Source organism: Saccopteryx bilineata, chromosome 5 (assembly GCF_036850765.1).
Source record: "Saccopteryx bilineata isolate mSacBil1 chromosome 5, mSacBil1_pri_phased_curated, whole genome shotgun sequence".
Classification (NCBI taxonomy): Eukaryota; Metazoa; Chordata; class Mammalia; order Chiroptera; family Emballonuridae; genus Saccopteryx; species Saccopteryx bilineata.
In genome coordinates, this window is record NC_089494.1 from 179,813,382 (window position 1) to 179,829,395 (window position 16,014).

Consider the following 16,014-nt stretch of genomic DNA (forward strand, 5'->3'; position numbering starts at 1 on the left):
CAAGAATAAAAGAAGAACCGAGAGGCGTGCTTAGAAAATAAATAAATCACCACACACGCGTGCCCGGAGTGGAGTCGGTGGGGCTGGCGGTAGCGGCGGCGGAGTGAAGGCGGAGGCGGCAGCGGAGGAGGAGGAGGAGGAAGAGGGACGCACGGAGAAGGCAGTAACTTTAAAGCCAGCTCAGAACCTAGACCTCCAGCCAAGCGGTTTGCAGCGCGGCAGCGGCGGCGTTTAGTGTCTGGCCCGCCGGTCCGGTCGGGTTGTGCAGTAGGACGGACGAACAGCGCGTCGCTGTCCCCCGGCGGCTGGAGATGTCCGAGCCCAAGGCAATTGATCCCAAGTTGTCGACGACCGACAGGGTGGTGAAAGGTAAGCCGCGCGCCGCGGTCTCCCGGGTGCACCGTGTGCCGCAGGCACCGGGGCGGCTCGCCTCCCCTCCCCCGCCCCCGGTTCTCTCGCCGCTCCAGCCACGGACCTTCTAGGATATTGTGCAACCCTTGCCCCCATCTCTCGCGCGCTCTTACCCCACGCCTCCCACCCAGCCCCAGCGAGGGCATTTTTATTTACGGGGGCGTCATTTGGCAAATGGCTGAGCCTTGGGAAGGCGGCTGCGGGGGTGGCGGGGGCGGGAGGGGGCGCCCGGGGGTGGTTGCTGGCAGGGTGTAGCTACTGTGACAGAAATAGGAAGTGGGTGGCTGCTCACTGGCTTGCATGGGATCGGGTTTATGGTTTTCTTTTGCATAGGGAGGGGTGATTTATGGTTTTTAAAAAATTAATATGGCATTTTTATGTGGCCATGGCTCTCCACGGATTGCTTGGCTCGGGAAGGGTTCTCTCGTCGCTCCACTGCAGCAATTCCCTCGGCGCCCCCACCCCCTCCCCCTGGAAGGGCCTGCACAGGACTCGCGAGAGAGCGGGAGAGCGTGGGGGGAGCCCGGCGCTGCCTGCCGCGCGAGGCGGGGGTGGCCGCAGGCGGAGGGGGCGGTGGAGGGGACGCTCGGGGGTGCGGGAGGCGGGGAACGACCCGAGAGCCCCGCCGCCGCCGCCCCGGGATTCCCCCGCAGGCCCTGAGAAAGACGCGAAAAGCACTTCTCTAACCTCCTTCACCCCCCCCCCCCCCCAGCCTTCTCCCGCCGACCTGTCATTGCTCTTGAATGGTTCCCCTTTGGAGCACACCTCCCCAGTGGTGAACTCGCCCCGCTCGCTTCCTCCGTGCTCCTGTCACCCCCCTTCTTAATGGGCTCTTTGATTCTCCCAGAGCCTGGGATCGTACATTACTGGCGGGGATGGCTCTGGGGTTTCTGGCAAATAGAAGCTGGATGCATGGGATGAGGAAGGGAAGATGCAGTGCTATCTTCTGTCGCACCGGGGAATCCGTCCTGGTTGTATTCCGTGGTGGAATGGGGGAGGAACCATCCTAGGAATCCTGGAAGGATGAGACAACAGAGCAGATCCGCCAGGATTAAGTAGTATCCCTCATTCCTAGGGTCAGAATGCGAAGCAAAGCAGGGTTGGGCGTGGGCTAGGCGCTGAGTGGGCCTCTGAAATTGGAAACAACACTGGCTGGTGTAGAGTGTGTGTGAGTGTGTGTGTGGGGTGTAGAACAGAGATAGGATCTTATGTGGCCAGTGCTTGCAAGCTAGGCAATAAAGTCATTTGCATCATGAGCCCTTAGGTGAAGTAACCCAGCAGCCAAAACACCGTGATAAACAGAAGTCATCAGAGGCTTCAGAATTGTTCATTGCTTCTTCATTCAGCTTTGCTCAGTTTTTAAAGTTTTGTGTGTTCTATTGATGTTCGGGAAATTGTGGTCTCCTTTATAAGAAAAAGCATAAAATGTCTTGTTTGGTTATAATAGGATCATTCCTGCCTCCATGCGGTATTCATAGACCCATCAAAATAAGGAGGAAATATCTGCAAAAATGACTGGAAATAGGACTACCAGATACACAGATCTTCTTTTTGCAGGCATGGATCTTCCTGTAAACAGCCCACTGAAATTCATTCAAAAGAACTATGTTTGTATTAGAGTTCTCTGTTGGCATTTAAAAAACAAGACCTTTTCCTAAGATATTAGAGAATAAGTATCATCCTAATGGGTGAAGTTTAGGTATAACTCCAATTTGTATGTTAAGATGATCTGTTTTCAAAACAATATAAAGCTTGCAGTTCACATAGGAGTAAATATGTCAGCAATTAAACAATGCGCACACATTTCATGTTTTAAATCACATAGTGTGGATTCTAAATGTAAATGTAAAATTGTCATCAAGTGAAGAATGTAAAAATAATTGTTCATACATTCAGGCTTGGTGTTTTTACCAATTAATGTTAAAGAGCCCACTCAGCCATTGTGGCTGTTTTGCTTTACTTTTTTCTTTCCAGTGCTGTATTACATATATTATTATAAATGGAGTTTTTCTATCGTAATTACACACAGTACCCATGATTCTCAAAATTCGGTTTACATATTATTGCAGAACTGAAATGCAAATGTGGATAATAGACTCAAAATAGGAAAAGTTAACTTTACATTTGTTTTGATAGGGCTCTGGATATGAAATTTTATTCATAGGAAAAAGTTTTAATTGGCAAATCCTGATTTTTAAGGTAGACACACTCTCGCTATTTCTTATACTGTCTTTTTTTTAATTTAGTAAGAGGAGGGGAAGGAGAGAGACGCCAGCATACACCAGGGCTGGAATCCACCCAGAAAGCCCACTAGGGGGCGATGCTCTGGCATTGCGCGGTAGCAACCTAGCTCTTCTTAGCATCTGAGGCTGAGGCCATGGAGCCATCCTCAGAGCCAGGGGATCAATTGGCTCCAATTGAACCATGGCTGCAAGAGGAGGAGGAGGAGGGGGGAGAGAGAGAGGAGAGAGAGAAGCGAGAGGGGGAGGGGTGGAAAAGCAGATGGTCGCTTTTCCTGTGTGCCCTGACCTGGAATCAAACCCAGGACATCCACACTCCGGCCAATGCTCTACCACAGAGCAAACCAGCCAGGGCCTCTTATACTGTCTTAAATACTTTATATTGTTGGCTTAAAAGGCATTATCAAGTGTTGGGTTCAACAGTTGTCATACATATGATTATGATTTTTTCGATTATTTGAGATGATAACCTATTTTAATGATTAGTCTACTATGTAACAGCAGTTCCTCTTGAATATGTATACACATGTTTAGTGAATACAAAGTACATGTATAATGAATGGAAAACATTACCAATTTTTCATATTTATAAAAATTAGATAAGACAGTTCACAAAACTGACTTCACTCTAAATTTTGCAAGAACTCATCTGTGTTCTCTGAGATGGACTTATTCTTTAATGCAGGGGAGGGATTATCCTTTAGGAGTTGTTTATGTTTTCTAAGCTTTCTCTCCTTTTACCAAGTACAATTAGAGATATTCGGATCGTTATTACCATGGCGTTTGTTTACAGTTACCTTCATTAGTGTGATTTGTTTTTTGTTGTATAACAAATTGCTATTTACAAATAAAGCTGTGCTTGTGTGTTTGTACAATAGTAATATGATTTTCTTGACTGGTAATTCTAGAATGCAACTTTAGAAAGGTTGGTTGGGTTTAAGTTTCAATTAACTAATTTTTCAGGTTTGCAGCACCTTATGGAATGTGTTCAGAGATCCTGATGAGTTTTCTAAATCTTAGAAATGAAAGGAAATGAATGGCAGCATTGGAGATGAAAAGCAGTAATTTAGATTACCTCAAAAAATTACTTCATTTTGCAAAACTAACGCTGTTTTAATTTTAACTGTTCTTGGATAAGTAGAAAGTACAAAAATTCAGAGAAAACATCTTGGTAATGCCATTTGTTGGAAATTAGAATAATTTGATTCATTGTTTTACATTTTTAAAAAAAGAAACATTGCATAATATAAGGCCAAAGACGAAAGACAATAAATGGAAGAGTAACTACTCCCCGTTCTCCACCCCCCCTTCCCCAGTATAGCCCACAGTCCGGTTTTTCTCTGCAGTGATGCTCCACAGGCCTATCCCCAAACTTTGGCTTCTTTTCATTTCTCTTTGACTACCTGCCTTTAACTCCTGCTTTGACCCTACCATTCCCTACTGGCTGTGGAACTTTGCTACATGGTAGTTAAATACTTGGAAGAAAGTAAACTAGGTGATAAGTGAGTACATACACTGCTTTTTTTCCATCTCTTGCCCTTGCCTCTGCTTCCATCTCTTGTACCTTCACCTGAACTGATTCTAATGGTAGACATTCCAGATACCATTGCAGGTTGTTGAGGGGTGAGTTCTGGGGAAAATTTTAGGGAATTTCTGAAAAACTCTAGATAGGATACTCTTGTGCTGGTTTGTGTCAGGTTGCTTTTGGCTGCGGGGAATCCAAAAGAAAAAGGAGCTGTTTTTTGTGTGTATCGTCAGCTTATATACTTCTTGTATACAGAGTACACATAGGGAAGTTCTGGAAAGATATCTAAGATCATGTAAGAAAGAAGATGACAGTTAAAAAAAATGTTAAGGAAATAAGGATTCAAGCCACCATTTTTTTTAGGTGAATGAGACTGGTATTATAAAGAAACAAATCTGGAGTATTAAATAATGCTATTTATTTGCAGTTGTCAAGAAGAGCTTATTGTGAATTTATTTTACTGACGTTTGTTACCATCAGTTGTATCTGGTTTTCCATTTGAGTATAGTAAAAGCTCATTAATTCAGGGTCATTAATTGAAACTTACTATGACTAAATGTCTGGTGGCTGAAGATTACATCAGCAGTGGATGTGAAGAAAGGGGTCTGCTATTCTAATTTATACTATGTATAAACAACACGGTTTGGGCATCGTTAATATACTTGATAACAAATTCTTTTCAGGACTTAGTGAACAGGATGCAAGTTAATGCTGTTAATTACAAATTAGATAGATCTATTCATTACTATAAAGTAAATATAACAAGTGCATTGTTTTCAAAAAATTCTCTAAATTTAAGGCTTAAGGCTGTTTAGTCTAGGATTCAGGAAAATTCCAATGATTCTAAAATACTGTCAATTAGAAGAATTAACATAAAAAATAATAGTTTTGGGGAACTGTGGGGACAAACCACACTTTTTAAAATAAGCAGTCTATTTCTTGACATCCAGTGAAAATGTGACAAAAGTAATACCTTAGCATCTAGTTAGAGGTTTACTATAACATTTGCTTATGTTAGCTTAAAAATGTTTTTAAAAATCTGTTTTTCTATGAATTGCTTTTATTCGGAATGTTAGAGATGAAACATGACTTTGATGTACTGTGAATTTATAACTTTTATAATTGGCCTTTTATGCTTTTCCATATCTTTTTTGTGTCAGTCATGTATAAAGTTGAAACTAATTACAAAACCAAAGAAAGAATTCATTTAGAGTGACCTCATTGGAAAACAGCATTTTTCTAGGCATACTCCGTTTTTAGCAAATCCAGTTAAATTACCTTTTGAAAGTGTTATGAAGATAGATATCGGATAATTCCAGGATTATAAAGAATGATGATAATTTATGATGTGGAACTCGGATACATACTAAAAAATCATCTTGTTAGTTTTAAAAAAAATTTTTTAAATTTTATTCATTTTTTAGAGAGAGGAGACAGAGAGAGAGAAGGTGGGAGGAGCAGAAAGCATCAACTCCCATATGTGCCTTGACCAGGCAAGCCCGGGGTTTCGAACTGGTGACCTTAGTGTTCCAGGTTGATGCTTTTACCCATTGCGCCACTGCAGGTCAGGTTTCATCTTGTTAGTTTTTTAAGTAATATTCTGGTGTAGCATGCTTTTGCTATTCAAGGAGGATATAGTGAGATTTTGAATTGCAACTTTCTATAATTTTGTTGATGTATATGATAATGTCACAGGCTACCTTCCCCATACATAAAAGGGCAATCACTGTACTCACCATCACTTGTATGAATCAGGATCATCAAATGGGATTTGAGAGCCTAATGGTTACATTGGTGCCACCTGCCTGGGAATGGCAATTTAGTCACTGCTGACAGAATTACAAATGACCACATGCTAACATGTTTTCAGGGTCACTAAGAAATAGGTAGAACCATTAATATTGAAATCCATGAATAGCTTCAATCTACAATAGTAGCCTATGGTGACACTGATTTTATAGTTGAAGAAATGGAGACAGAACAGCTAGAAAGTGGGTCACAGGTGGGACTAGGGTGCAGGTGAGTGTAAGCAAATTTAGTAAAGATGCTCTTTCTTGAAAATCTGAATGAAACTCACTTTTTTTGTATATTTAAGATATCACCTTTTTTTTCTTTCAATATTGCTTTACTGAGTTATTAGCCAGATACGTGAAATAGTTCTTTTAGAACAAGCTTTTATGTCTGTATTTAGCAGAAAGATAAATTCTGGTGATAAAGGTTATAATCTGGTTTGATCTTGGCATGAGCTTTACTAAAGGAGAACTGTTAAGAATTGTTTTCAATTTGGGTTACTATATACATAGAAATAGACATAGCCTACTCTTCTGATAGGAGTATTACTTACTATAATTTTGAAGGGTGTTATTGTAAGCCTCTTTGTCTGAATCAGACATAATGTTCCATACTGTTATTCTGGTTTGAGGGTTATGTTAATTTCTAGCGAAAGTTCAAGTGAAAATATCAACCACTGCTTAGGTATTCCACTCCTTTTTTAAAATACAATCATCAGGTGGGAATGATGTAGGCACTGAAATAGGATTTCAGTTTGTAAATTAAGTCTTTAATAGTCCTCATATTTTCAACATTTTTTACCCATTTTGTTCTGTATTGTATTCATTTCCTGTATTCATTAGGCTGTATTCATTGATAAGCCATCAATTATATTTCGTATAAGAAGTCAAATAAAACATTTCATATTCCTTTGTTAGGTGTTCTGAACTGTCTAAAAAAGATGGACAATTAACTTGAGGATTTAGACCTATTGCTGGGAGCTCAAATCCATTTTATAAATGTACGTCAGGTAGCTAAAGTTTTAGATATTAAAAAAATACCCTGACTGAGGAAGCACTAATTAGTTATTAAAATACTGTGTTTTTGGAATTAGATGCATTTTTATTGAGACCATTATAGAGAGGAATAGAACTTTGTGTTTTTCTTCTTTATATTCTAATTCATACTTTTGCCTCATAGCAAAATATTTTATGACACTATTTTAAACTATGGTCTATCTGATGTCTGTGGACTTTTTTTTATCTCTTGCAACTGGAAATTCTGCATATGTCTGCCAAGAACAAAACAAACAAGTAAATATCAGAGATTTATGTTAACAGCTGCCTTTAGATTATGACCCACCAGCTTACAGTGTTTGTCATTTTCAGGTACTTTCTACACTTAATGAAACTAGAAGAATGATGGTTGATGTTCAAAGAGAGAGTTTTATTCATATGAAGCATAATTTAAATAAAATCCATCAGCTCTAAGATTCCAATATTTAGACTCTCTTTCTCATTCACTATATAACCCCCGTTTTTTTTGCGGGACGGGAAGAGCTATGGCTTCTGATATAAAATGTTTAATTGTCTCTATGTGGCATTAGAATGTTTTAGAGCCTGGCCTGTGGTGGCGCAGTGGATAAAGCATTGACCTGGAATGCTGAGGTCGCGGGTTTGAAACCAAGGGCTTGCCTGTTCAAGGCACAAATGGGAGTTAATGTTTCTGTTCCCCCCCCCTTCTTTTTCTTCCTCCCTCTCTCTCTCTTCTTCCCTCCTTAAAATGAATAAATTAAAAAAAATTAGAATGTTTTGAAAATTCTAATATGTGATGTCTAAACTATGTCTCTCACGTTGCTGCATATACTTGGAAGTTACATAATATTTTTTGTTGATATGTATATTCAAAATCTTTGTTTGGAAAATATGGTCATTGAACCATTGGTGCCTAGTACAATGCCATGCTTATGCACTGAATAAATTCTTACCGAATGATCTGGGCATTACGAAATTCTCATGTGCCTGCTGAAACATAAGTCGAGAAAAATTGTATGTTTAGTTTAAGTGTATTATACTAAGTTCTGATTCTTTGTAATTCTTTCTCTATGCTGATTGTTAAATTGCTTTCTTCTCCAGCATATTAGGGAATGGAGTATGAGAAAGCGACATTAAAAAGGTGACACAATTAGATTGAGAACAATTTTGTTATTTGGTCATTTGGACTGGCTTTGTGCCAGCTGAGTGGCTAAATCCTTTTTAACTTAGCATATTAACTTGAACTTGAAAGCTTTGTTTCAGTTTTGTATTTCACCTTAGGCTGATCAATTTTTGACAAGTGGGGAAAAATACATCCATCACTCAGTGTTTGATTTATTGGGTGATTTATGTATTTTAATTATTGTCCAGACTAGGACTTCAAGAGAAAATGACCTGGCAAATTTTATGAAAAAGACCAAACCAAAAACATATAAAACTCTCTTCCTTTGTTTACATCTCAATTTATCATCTTCTGTAATGCTTTTGTAATCCAGAAACGCAGCCTTCTCCAGCATAACCTCCTGGCCTCCAGAATGTTATTAGATGCCCTCCAGTGGGAAGGTATATGGGCTTTGAGAGGTTAAAAAAAAGTGGCATCAGTTCTGCTGACTCTTATTATATTCTCCGAAGTGGGCTTTAAGCCATCCTTGACATTTGTTTTTAAACATTTTGTAAGCCGTTCCATTTTATAAAATTAAAAGCACAATACATTCTCTTAAAATGACAGAATCTGAGTCAGGATATCAAGTTCTTGCTGTTGTCATTATTATTATCATTATTTTTATTATTACTGCTTTTTACAAAAGAATTACACTTTATTATTAAACCTGGCATTATTAGTCTGTTATGCATATTTAATGCTAATAACGTAAGGTGCACTAATACTTTCTCTGTGTGGGTCTGATTCTTGGCATGCTAACCGTTTTTTATTATTTAATTCTCATTATTCAAGCAGTTCAGATGTCACCTCCTCTGGGACTCATATCTCTTGATGCCTTCAGTTGGAGTAAAGGGATTCAGCTTCTTCATTCTCACAGAAGACACCTTGAATAGAGCGTGGGTCTATGACTATGTTGACCTGTCTGTCTCTCCTCCCCAGGAAGTAGAGAGCTCAGGAGAGTGGGGCTTGGTTTCATTTAGCTTTATTTAATTTTTTAAAAACTTACTGATTTGAGAGAGAGAGATATTTGTTCCACTTATCTATGCACTCAGGGCACTCTTGTATGTGCCCTGAGTGGGGATCAAACCTGCAACCTTGGTGTATTGGAACGATGCTCCAAACAGCAGAGCTGCCTGGCCAGGTCCTCCATTTATCTTCTTGCCTTAGCTCTAGCACATGGCCTACTGTAGAACAGGCTTTTGATACATGATTGTTAAATGAATGAAATAACAGATAAAGGATAAGAGGAATTTAAATTTATCAGTTAAAGGGTTCTTTGCTATTTTGAATTGTGTGGAATTTAAATCACCGTCGGCAGATCACAAACATCTGATGGGTTTCTTGATTTGTAAGTGCCAATTCTGTAGATGGGGTTTTTCACATGAGTTTTGAAATGCTCTTGTTTCATTAATTGGGGTAATGTCAGTCAAAGGATGTGTAGGTCAATCTCCTTATAGGAGTGTGATGGTTTTATTCTCAGGAAGATTTGTGATGCTACCAGGTTGGTTTGCAGAGGAGAGGGGGAGGTAGTAGCTATTGTGACAATTATCTGGGAAACCAGTTGAATTTCATAGTTGTTTCACTTGCTTAGAGAAATGTACAAGTGCAAATGAATAAAAGTTAATATGTTTAGGAACAGAGATATAAACATACTGCATGCCTAGATATGAGATGTCTGTGTAACACAAATAAAAAATCTTCAGACGCATTGCATGAGTACAGGCTGCTTGTATCCAGCTTTCTGGATGATATGTCTACATGGTCACTGTTTTGAGAAAAGCCAGCCCTGGGATGACATCAATAAGGAGGCGGTATGGTAAGCCTGCTCTTGGTCTGATTCTCACAAAGGACCATTGGACCTGCACTAGCCCATCTTGCTCAGTGGCCCTCATTAAAGCAGGCCTGCCAGGGTCTCCAAGCTCTGATTTTGGGGCCAGGACTTAATTTTTCTCCCTAGTGCAGATACATTTTTATTTCAAGGAGTTGAAGACTGGGAATTTTACTTGAGGACTCTTTCACTTCACATGTACTTCCAGACGCAGATGTGGAATACTCAGAGTATGTTAAAATAAAAAAGAACCACCTCTTTCCTCACACCAAGTGATTAAAGGACTTTAAATTGCAACAGCAACAGGAGATTGTTCAGTCTTAAAAAGTAAAGTTTCAAGTATTAAAAAGTATCTTTTACAGTGGATCATATTCAGATATCCATCACCACTATCAGCTGAAGAGAAAACACTATTTGGATGCATCAGGACTTAGATGTTTTTCTTTTCTTTCAGTCAGGGGCATTTAACAGGGGCATAAATTGTAGGGATCTTTTGAATAGAGAGAATAAATGAGTCTCATTTTGGGGGTTTTTAAATGTGATCTAAAATTATGAAATTTTAGCCCTGGCCGATAGCTTGGTTGGTTAGAGCATCAGCCCAAAGTGCAAAGGTTGCCAGTTTGATCACCAGTCAGGACACATACAGGAACAGATCAGTGTTTCCATCTCTCTCTCAAATTAATAAAATAAACATTAAAAGGTAAAATGATAAAACTTTGAAGCTGGAAGAAACTTTGGAAATCTATCTCCCCATCTGGTCCGAAGTCAGTCCTCTGATTATGTACTGGGGAGAGATTGGGGTATACTGAGACAGCCTTTTGTTTCTTAACACTTGCTTATGTCTGAGCCTAAGCAAAACAAATCAGCCTCTTCAAGTTGGAAGGTGCACCCAAGTGTACTCAGGCCATATCCAGTGTGGAACCCCCGTCCAGCCTCCTTCATGGGTGGTAATCCCGCTGCTGGGTGAACACAGTAGTGGGAAGAAGCTTCCTACTTCGTGAGACTTCCTGCTCCATCCTGCCCATTTCTGCTTGCCGGAATGTTTTCTTTTTCTTGACCTCATCTGATGCTCTGAAGGACCCATTTATTATTCCTATTATTACCCTATATGGTTCCATAAATTGAACTTTATGTGTTTTTCACAGAAAGCTTACTGTATGGTAACAACAGTTTTTATGTTTTTAAGTCTTCTGTCTTCTAGCTATTCCCTCCCCACTGGCGTGTTTCTGGGTCTTTTGCCAGCCCAGTGGCCTTTCTTCAACACCATGTCAAATTATCATGTCTCTTGAAAATGGAGACGTGAGCAAAGGTTCATCATGGCTTGCCTCCGTCTGTGACCATTAGCACCTTGGACTTGGGTGCATCTCTACTGCTGCTTTCCCTTTCCGTGTTCTCGTGCTAACCTTTAAACTTCCTGGAACTCAGGCCCTTCACTGGTGGGCCCAATCTAGAATTCTTCTCATGATGTCCGTTGGTTGAATAAGGACTACCACTGTCATGATGCTTTTACTCCTCATACCCTTCCTGTTGAAATTCCCTCCAATTGTATGTTCTCCAGTTCCTCTGCAGCTTTAAGAGGTCAAATACCTCATCTGCTCTTAAGTAGGAGCTTTCCAGAGACCTGGATAGCAGATGCACTTCAATAGTGATTTTCTAGAGGCATTACTTTCATTTTGCTTGCCTTTATTTTTTAATACAGGCAAGTAATAAAGACAGTATGATATTTATATTATGGATATAGCATATTTTAAGCCATCTTCATTATGTAGGTTATTCCAAATTTTTGACATCAGATGTTTTCAATGCATATCTTTTTACATCATTATTTTTCTGCCTTGCTCCACTATTTTGAATTATGTTTTTTATGCAGACTTCAAGACAAAAATTTGAGTCAAAATCCCTTAAATCCTTTCAGAGTCTTAAAAAAATATTGCCAAATTAGTTTCTAGAAATTTGAGTAAAGTCTCTAAAAGTATGATTATATTCTAATGTGGATACCCTTCTTTGAATATGTAATATATTATCAATAAAATAAGAAAAAGACTTGCTAATTCAAAAGGGAAATAATTGTATTAATTGTCTATTTAAGAGTTAGTGAAAACCAACATATGAGTAAATAACTATTTTAAAGAACAATAGTGGATGATGGATATACAACATTATTAACAGTTTAAATCAGGGGTAGTCAACCTTTTTATACCTACTGCCCACTTTTATATCTCTGTTAGTAGTAAAATTTTCTAAATGCCCACCAGTTCCACAGTAATGGTGATTTATAAAATAGGGAACTAATTTTACTTTATAAAATTTATAAAGCAGTTACAGCAAGTTAAAGCATATAATAATAATTACTTACCAAATACTTTATGTCGGATTTTTGCTAAATTTGGCAGAATAAATCTTTATAAAACAACTTACTATAGTTAAATCTATCTTTTTATTTATACTTTGGTTGCTCTGCTACCGCCCACCATGAAAGCTGGAACACCCACTAGTGGGCGGTAGGGACCAGGTTGACTACCATTGGTTTAAATGCTATAGGAATGTTTACCTGAAACTTATATACTCTTATTTATCAGTGTCACCATGTTAAATTTAATTTTCTAAATAAAATTTTAAAAGAAAAAAAAGAGCATGATAGTATGACACCATGGTGGTATTAGTGGGGTAATTGAGGACAGGCCAGTTCCTTTGTTTTCTTTTCAAATCATACCATGAAGGCAGGCCAGCACCCCTCTTGACCAGAGCCGAACATGCCTTTTCTGCCTGCTGTTCTGGCACCTGGTCCTTGAAGGTTGTTGATAAACAGCTCCTAAGGCCATTGAATTTGGCTAACCCAGTGAGTTCAATTGTAATTTGATAACTAGCTTAAGTTTCACTGAGGCCTAAAAGAGGTCAGTGGCTTCCAACTGTGGTGTCACAACACATTTCTGTGTTACACTCAGCTGTGAGGCATTAACAGCTACCGATAAGGCGTACAGACGTTTGCAAATGACTTTTTAAAAAAATATCTATGTATAAACCTGGGTGAGTTCAAGTTCTACCCTAAGATTTTACTTTCACTTGCATTCTGATATGTTTCCTCATGCAGGGGGGAGAAAGGAATGGAGCTGCAGCCACCATGGTGGGCATTTTGCATAACTTGTACTCTTCTTGATCTTACCGTGACATCTTTAATCATAGTGAAAATTATACATTCTTGTAATCTGTGGCAGGCTTTGCCTTATTTCTGTGAGTATTTTTGAGGATAGTTTATTAGAATCTAGTTTCTCTCACGCTAGTGTTTTGTGAGAGTGCATGTCATGTCATGTACATCTTGGCGGAAAAATAAAGGTTGAGACCTAAGATGAGAGAATACACCTGAGCTAGCCAGATCTGGAGATTGACTAGGTCTTGAAACATATCAATAAGCACCTGTGGGAGATTTTAAACTACCCCATGAAACCTCCTGCTCTCAAATATCTCCCAGGGGCCGTGCTTGAAATTCCATGATTAATTTTTTATTTAGGCTAAGATTGGTGCCTTTGATAAAAGTTTCTAAAGTAAGTGATCTTTAAAAAATAGTGAATTGCCTAAATTTTTCATTTTGCTTTTGGGTGGTATTGAATCCAGGAAAAATCTATATTTCAGGAACTTTTTTTGATAATGACCTGTGGTGTCACTTTTTAAATCCATACCCCATGCCTCTAATCACTCAATTTTCTATGCTTCCCTCAAGTATGATATAATTGTAATATTCCAGTTGGCAAATGGATTATATAATCTATTATCGAGAATAAAATGGCTGTTGAAAAAATATTATTTCCTTCAGTTATCTGCCATTTCTCCTTCCTTCCCGTTCATGAGTGCATCAGAGTTTTACTGCCCACTGCTCGCCTGCTCTGTGCTTTGTTCTTGGGGCTTAACATAGGCACTTTCCAAAGGTTACTGTCCAGCATGGGTGGAGAGAGGAAATCACAGTATAAGTTGTAATTATTTTAATAGCACAAGATGGAACATGCTGTGGAGTGCAGAAAAGGAAATGATTGTCTTCATGGATTGTACTGTATTTTTTTGCAGAAGTCAGTGGAACTAATATTAATGTCATACATTTATGTTTGTGTGTGTGAATGCACGTTCTTAGGATATAGGATTTTTAAATGAAGGTGGCATAAAAAGTGCTACAGAAGGAGTGATGGGTATTTTATCTAGACTTCTGTGGCTATTTTAGTTTACCTGTGAGCCACGTAGATGACAGAATCATGGGCTCTTGAAGGTGGAAGTGACTTTAAAAGTCAACTAGTTCAACTAATTTCCAAAAAATGTTAATTGGTTAACAAGCTCTTCTCTGTCCCACCCCCCAGCATTTCCTGTGATCTAGAGGCAGCATCAGAGTGTGGAGAAAACATTGGTTTACAATTTGACAAAACTTGCATTTAAATTCTGCTTTCTCCATGTCCCCCTTGAGTGTCCATGGGGAAACCATGTAGCCACCCTGTCACTCCTCCCTTTTTTTACTGAAAAGTAGATATAATCATTAGTGTTATCACTGTAAGGTTGTAACCATTAAATACATATTAGGTGGTGGTATTTTATAGTTGGACAGCTCCTTTGACAGTGCAGCTTTCTGCTTCTAGAAGTAACCTGAATTAAAATAGATACTTTATCTCCTGTACACAGTCAAATCCCTTGTAGTTTGGGGGCCTCTGTCATTCCTCAGAGACAGCTTGGCAAAAGTCACCAATGACTGTCTACCTGCTGGTTTCTATGGTATTTGACTTGAGGGGTCCCCCCCTTCTTCTTGAAACGTCCTCATTGGCTTTCTTGGATTTCTTCTTTTTTTTCTTTTTTGCCAGCTTCTCTTGATTGAGTCATAAATGTTGATGTATCCTTTTAGTCCAGGTAGTTTTTTCTCCTTATAGTCAGAGGATTTACTATTACTTGTAGGCTGATAATTAAATACATCTGTGTTTGCAACCTAGGTTTGTTTTTGTTTTTTTTCTAGAGCTTTCTTTTAAACTTTAGATACAGTAGTTGCTTGTGGATAGGTATGGTAGGGATAAAGCGGGGTATTGTTCTCTGTGCTTTCAATCCTAGGTGACGTTACTAACATCCACCGCAGTTACTTAAACCTGTTGTTCAGTTCAGGTCTTTTAAATGTGTTACCTAGTGCAGCAGTAGCCTCCCAACATTAGTCTCTTTGCTTTCAAACTTGTCCCCTCCCATACACTAATTTTTCCATGTTGTCGCTAGAGTAATCATTAAAAAGTGAACATTTGATTATGCTAATTCCATATGTGGTGGTTGATCCTTTCTCTTTTCTTTTTATTTTTTTACTGATTTGTGGGAACTCTTTATGTATTATGGCATTTAATCCTTATTACATGACTTTTTGAAAATATGCTGCTCACAAAAATTAGGGGATATAAAAAATTTCCTAAAGTGTATTTATAATATAGTATATTTCTCACACTACTGAATTTACTTGTCTCTAATTTATTACAATGTAAATTTTTGAGGGCAGAGAGAACATTTTGTATTCATGTGTGTATTCTGAATGCTTGTTTGTGTTTGTTCTATATCAAGTTTATTAAACTAAACTATTTAAAAATCCCGAAGATAACTTGCGTGGCTTTGTGTTTGCTTTGTTACTGCATGAAACACTCTTGCTTATTATTGTGTCCTCTTTTGTGTAAAATTTCCCTGATCCCCTTAGGTGTAGCTGTCACACTACTTCATATACTTGGTACACACTGTGTATATCACAAACATTTGCAACAAAATGTTCTCTTTAACTGTGAAGTCATCCAGGGCAAGGGCTTGTCTGCTTCATCTCTCCAGTGCTTAGCATGATGCCTGGCACATAATGAATCCTGTCCTCCCCTCGCTCCCCAACCCAGCAAACAAATTGACTGTAAAAGATATACCTGTTCATCACAAAAGTATAGTGATATTAGTACTTGTTATTGTCCCCCTCCAGCATATACTTTTAATAATGTAGCCAAAGTTGAATTTTTTTTTTCCTAGTACCCTTGACATGTGGAATACCTGACCTGCTCATGTCC

The 16,014-nt window shown here is 38.8% G+C and overlaps 1 protein-coding gene across 2 annotated transcripts in view; it reads left to right on the top strand.

The window, feature by feature from the left end:
- The first annotated feature begins 235 nt into the window (after positions 1–235).
- Positions 236–16,014, top strand: part of PPP3CA (protein phosphatase 3 catalytic subunit alpha) — a 343,207-nt gene continuing 327,428 nt past the window's right edge. For both annotated transcript variants that reach the window (XM_066279182.1, XM_066279183.1), the window contains exon 1: positions 236–369. In XM_066279182.1, coding sequence (XP_066135279.1) covers positions 312–369 — 58 coding nt within the window. In that variant the 5' untranslated portion in view covers positions 236–311. The remainder of the gene's footprint in view (positions 370–16,014) is intronic.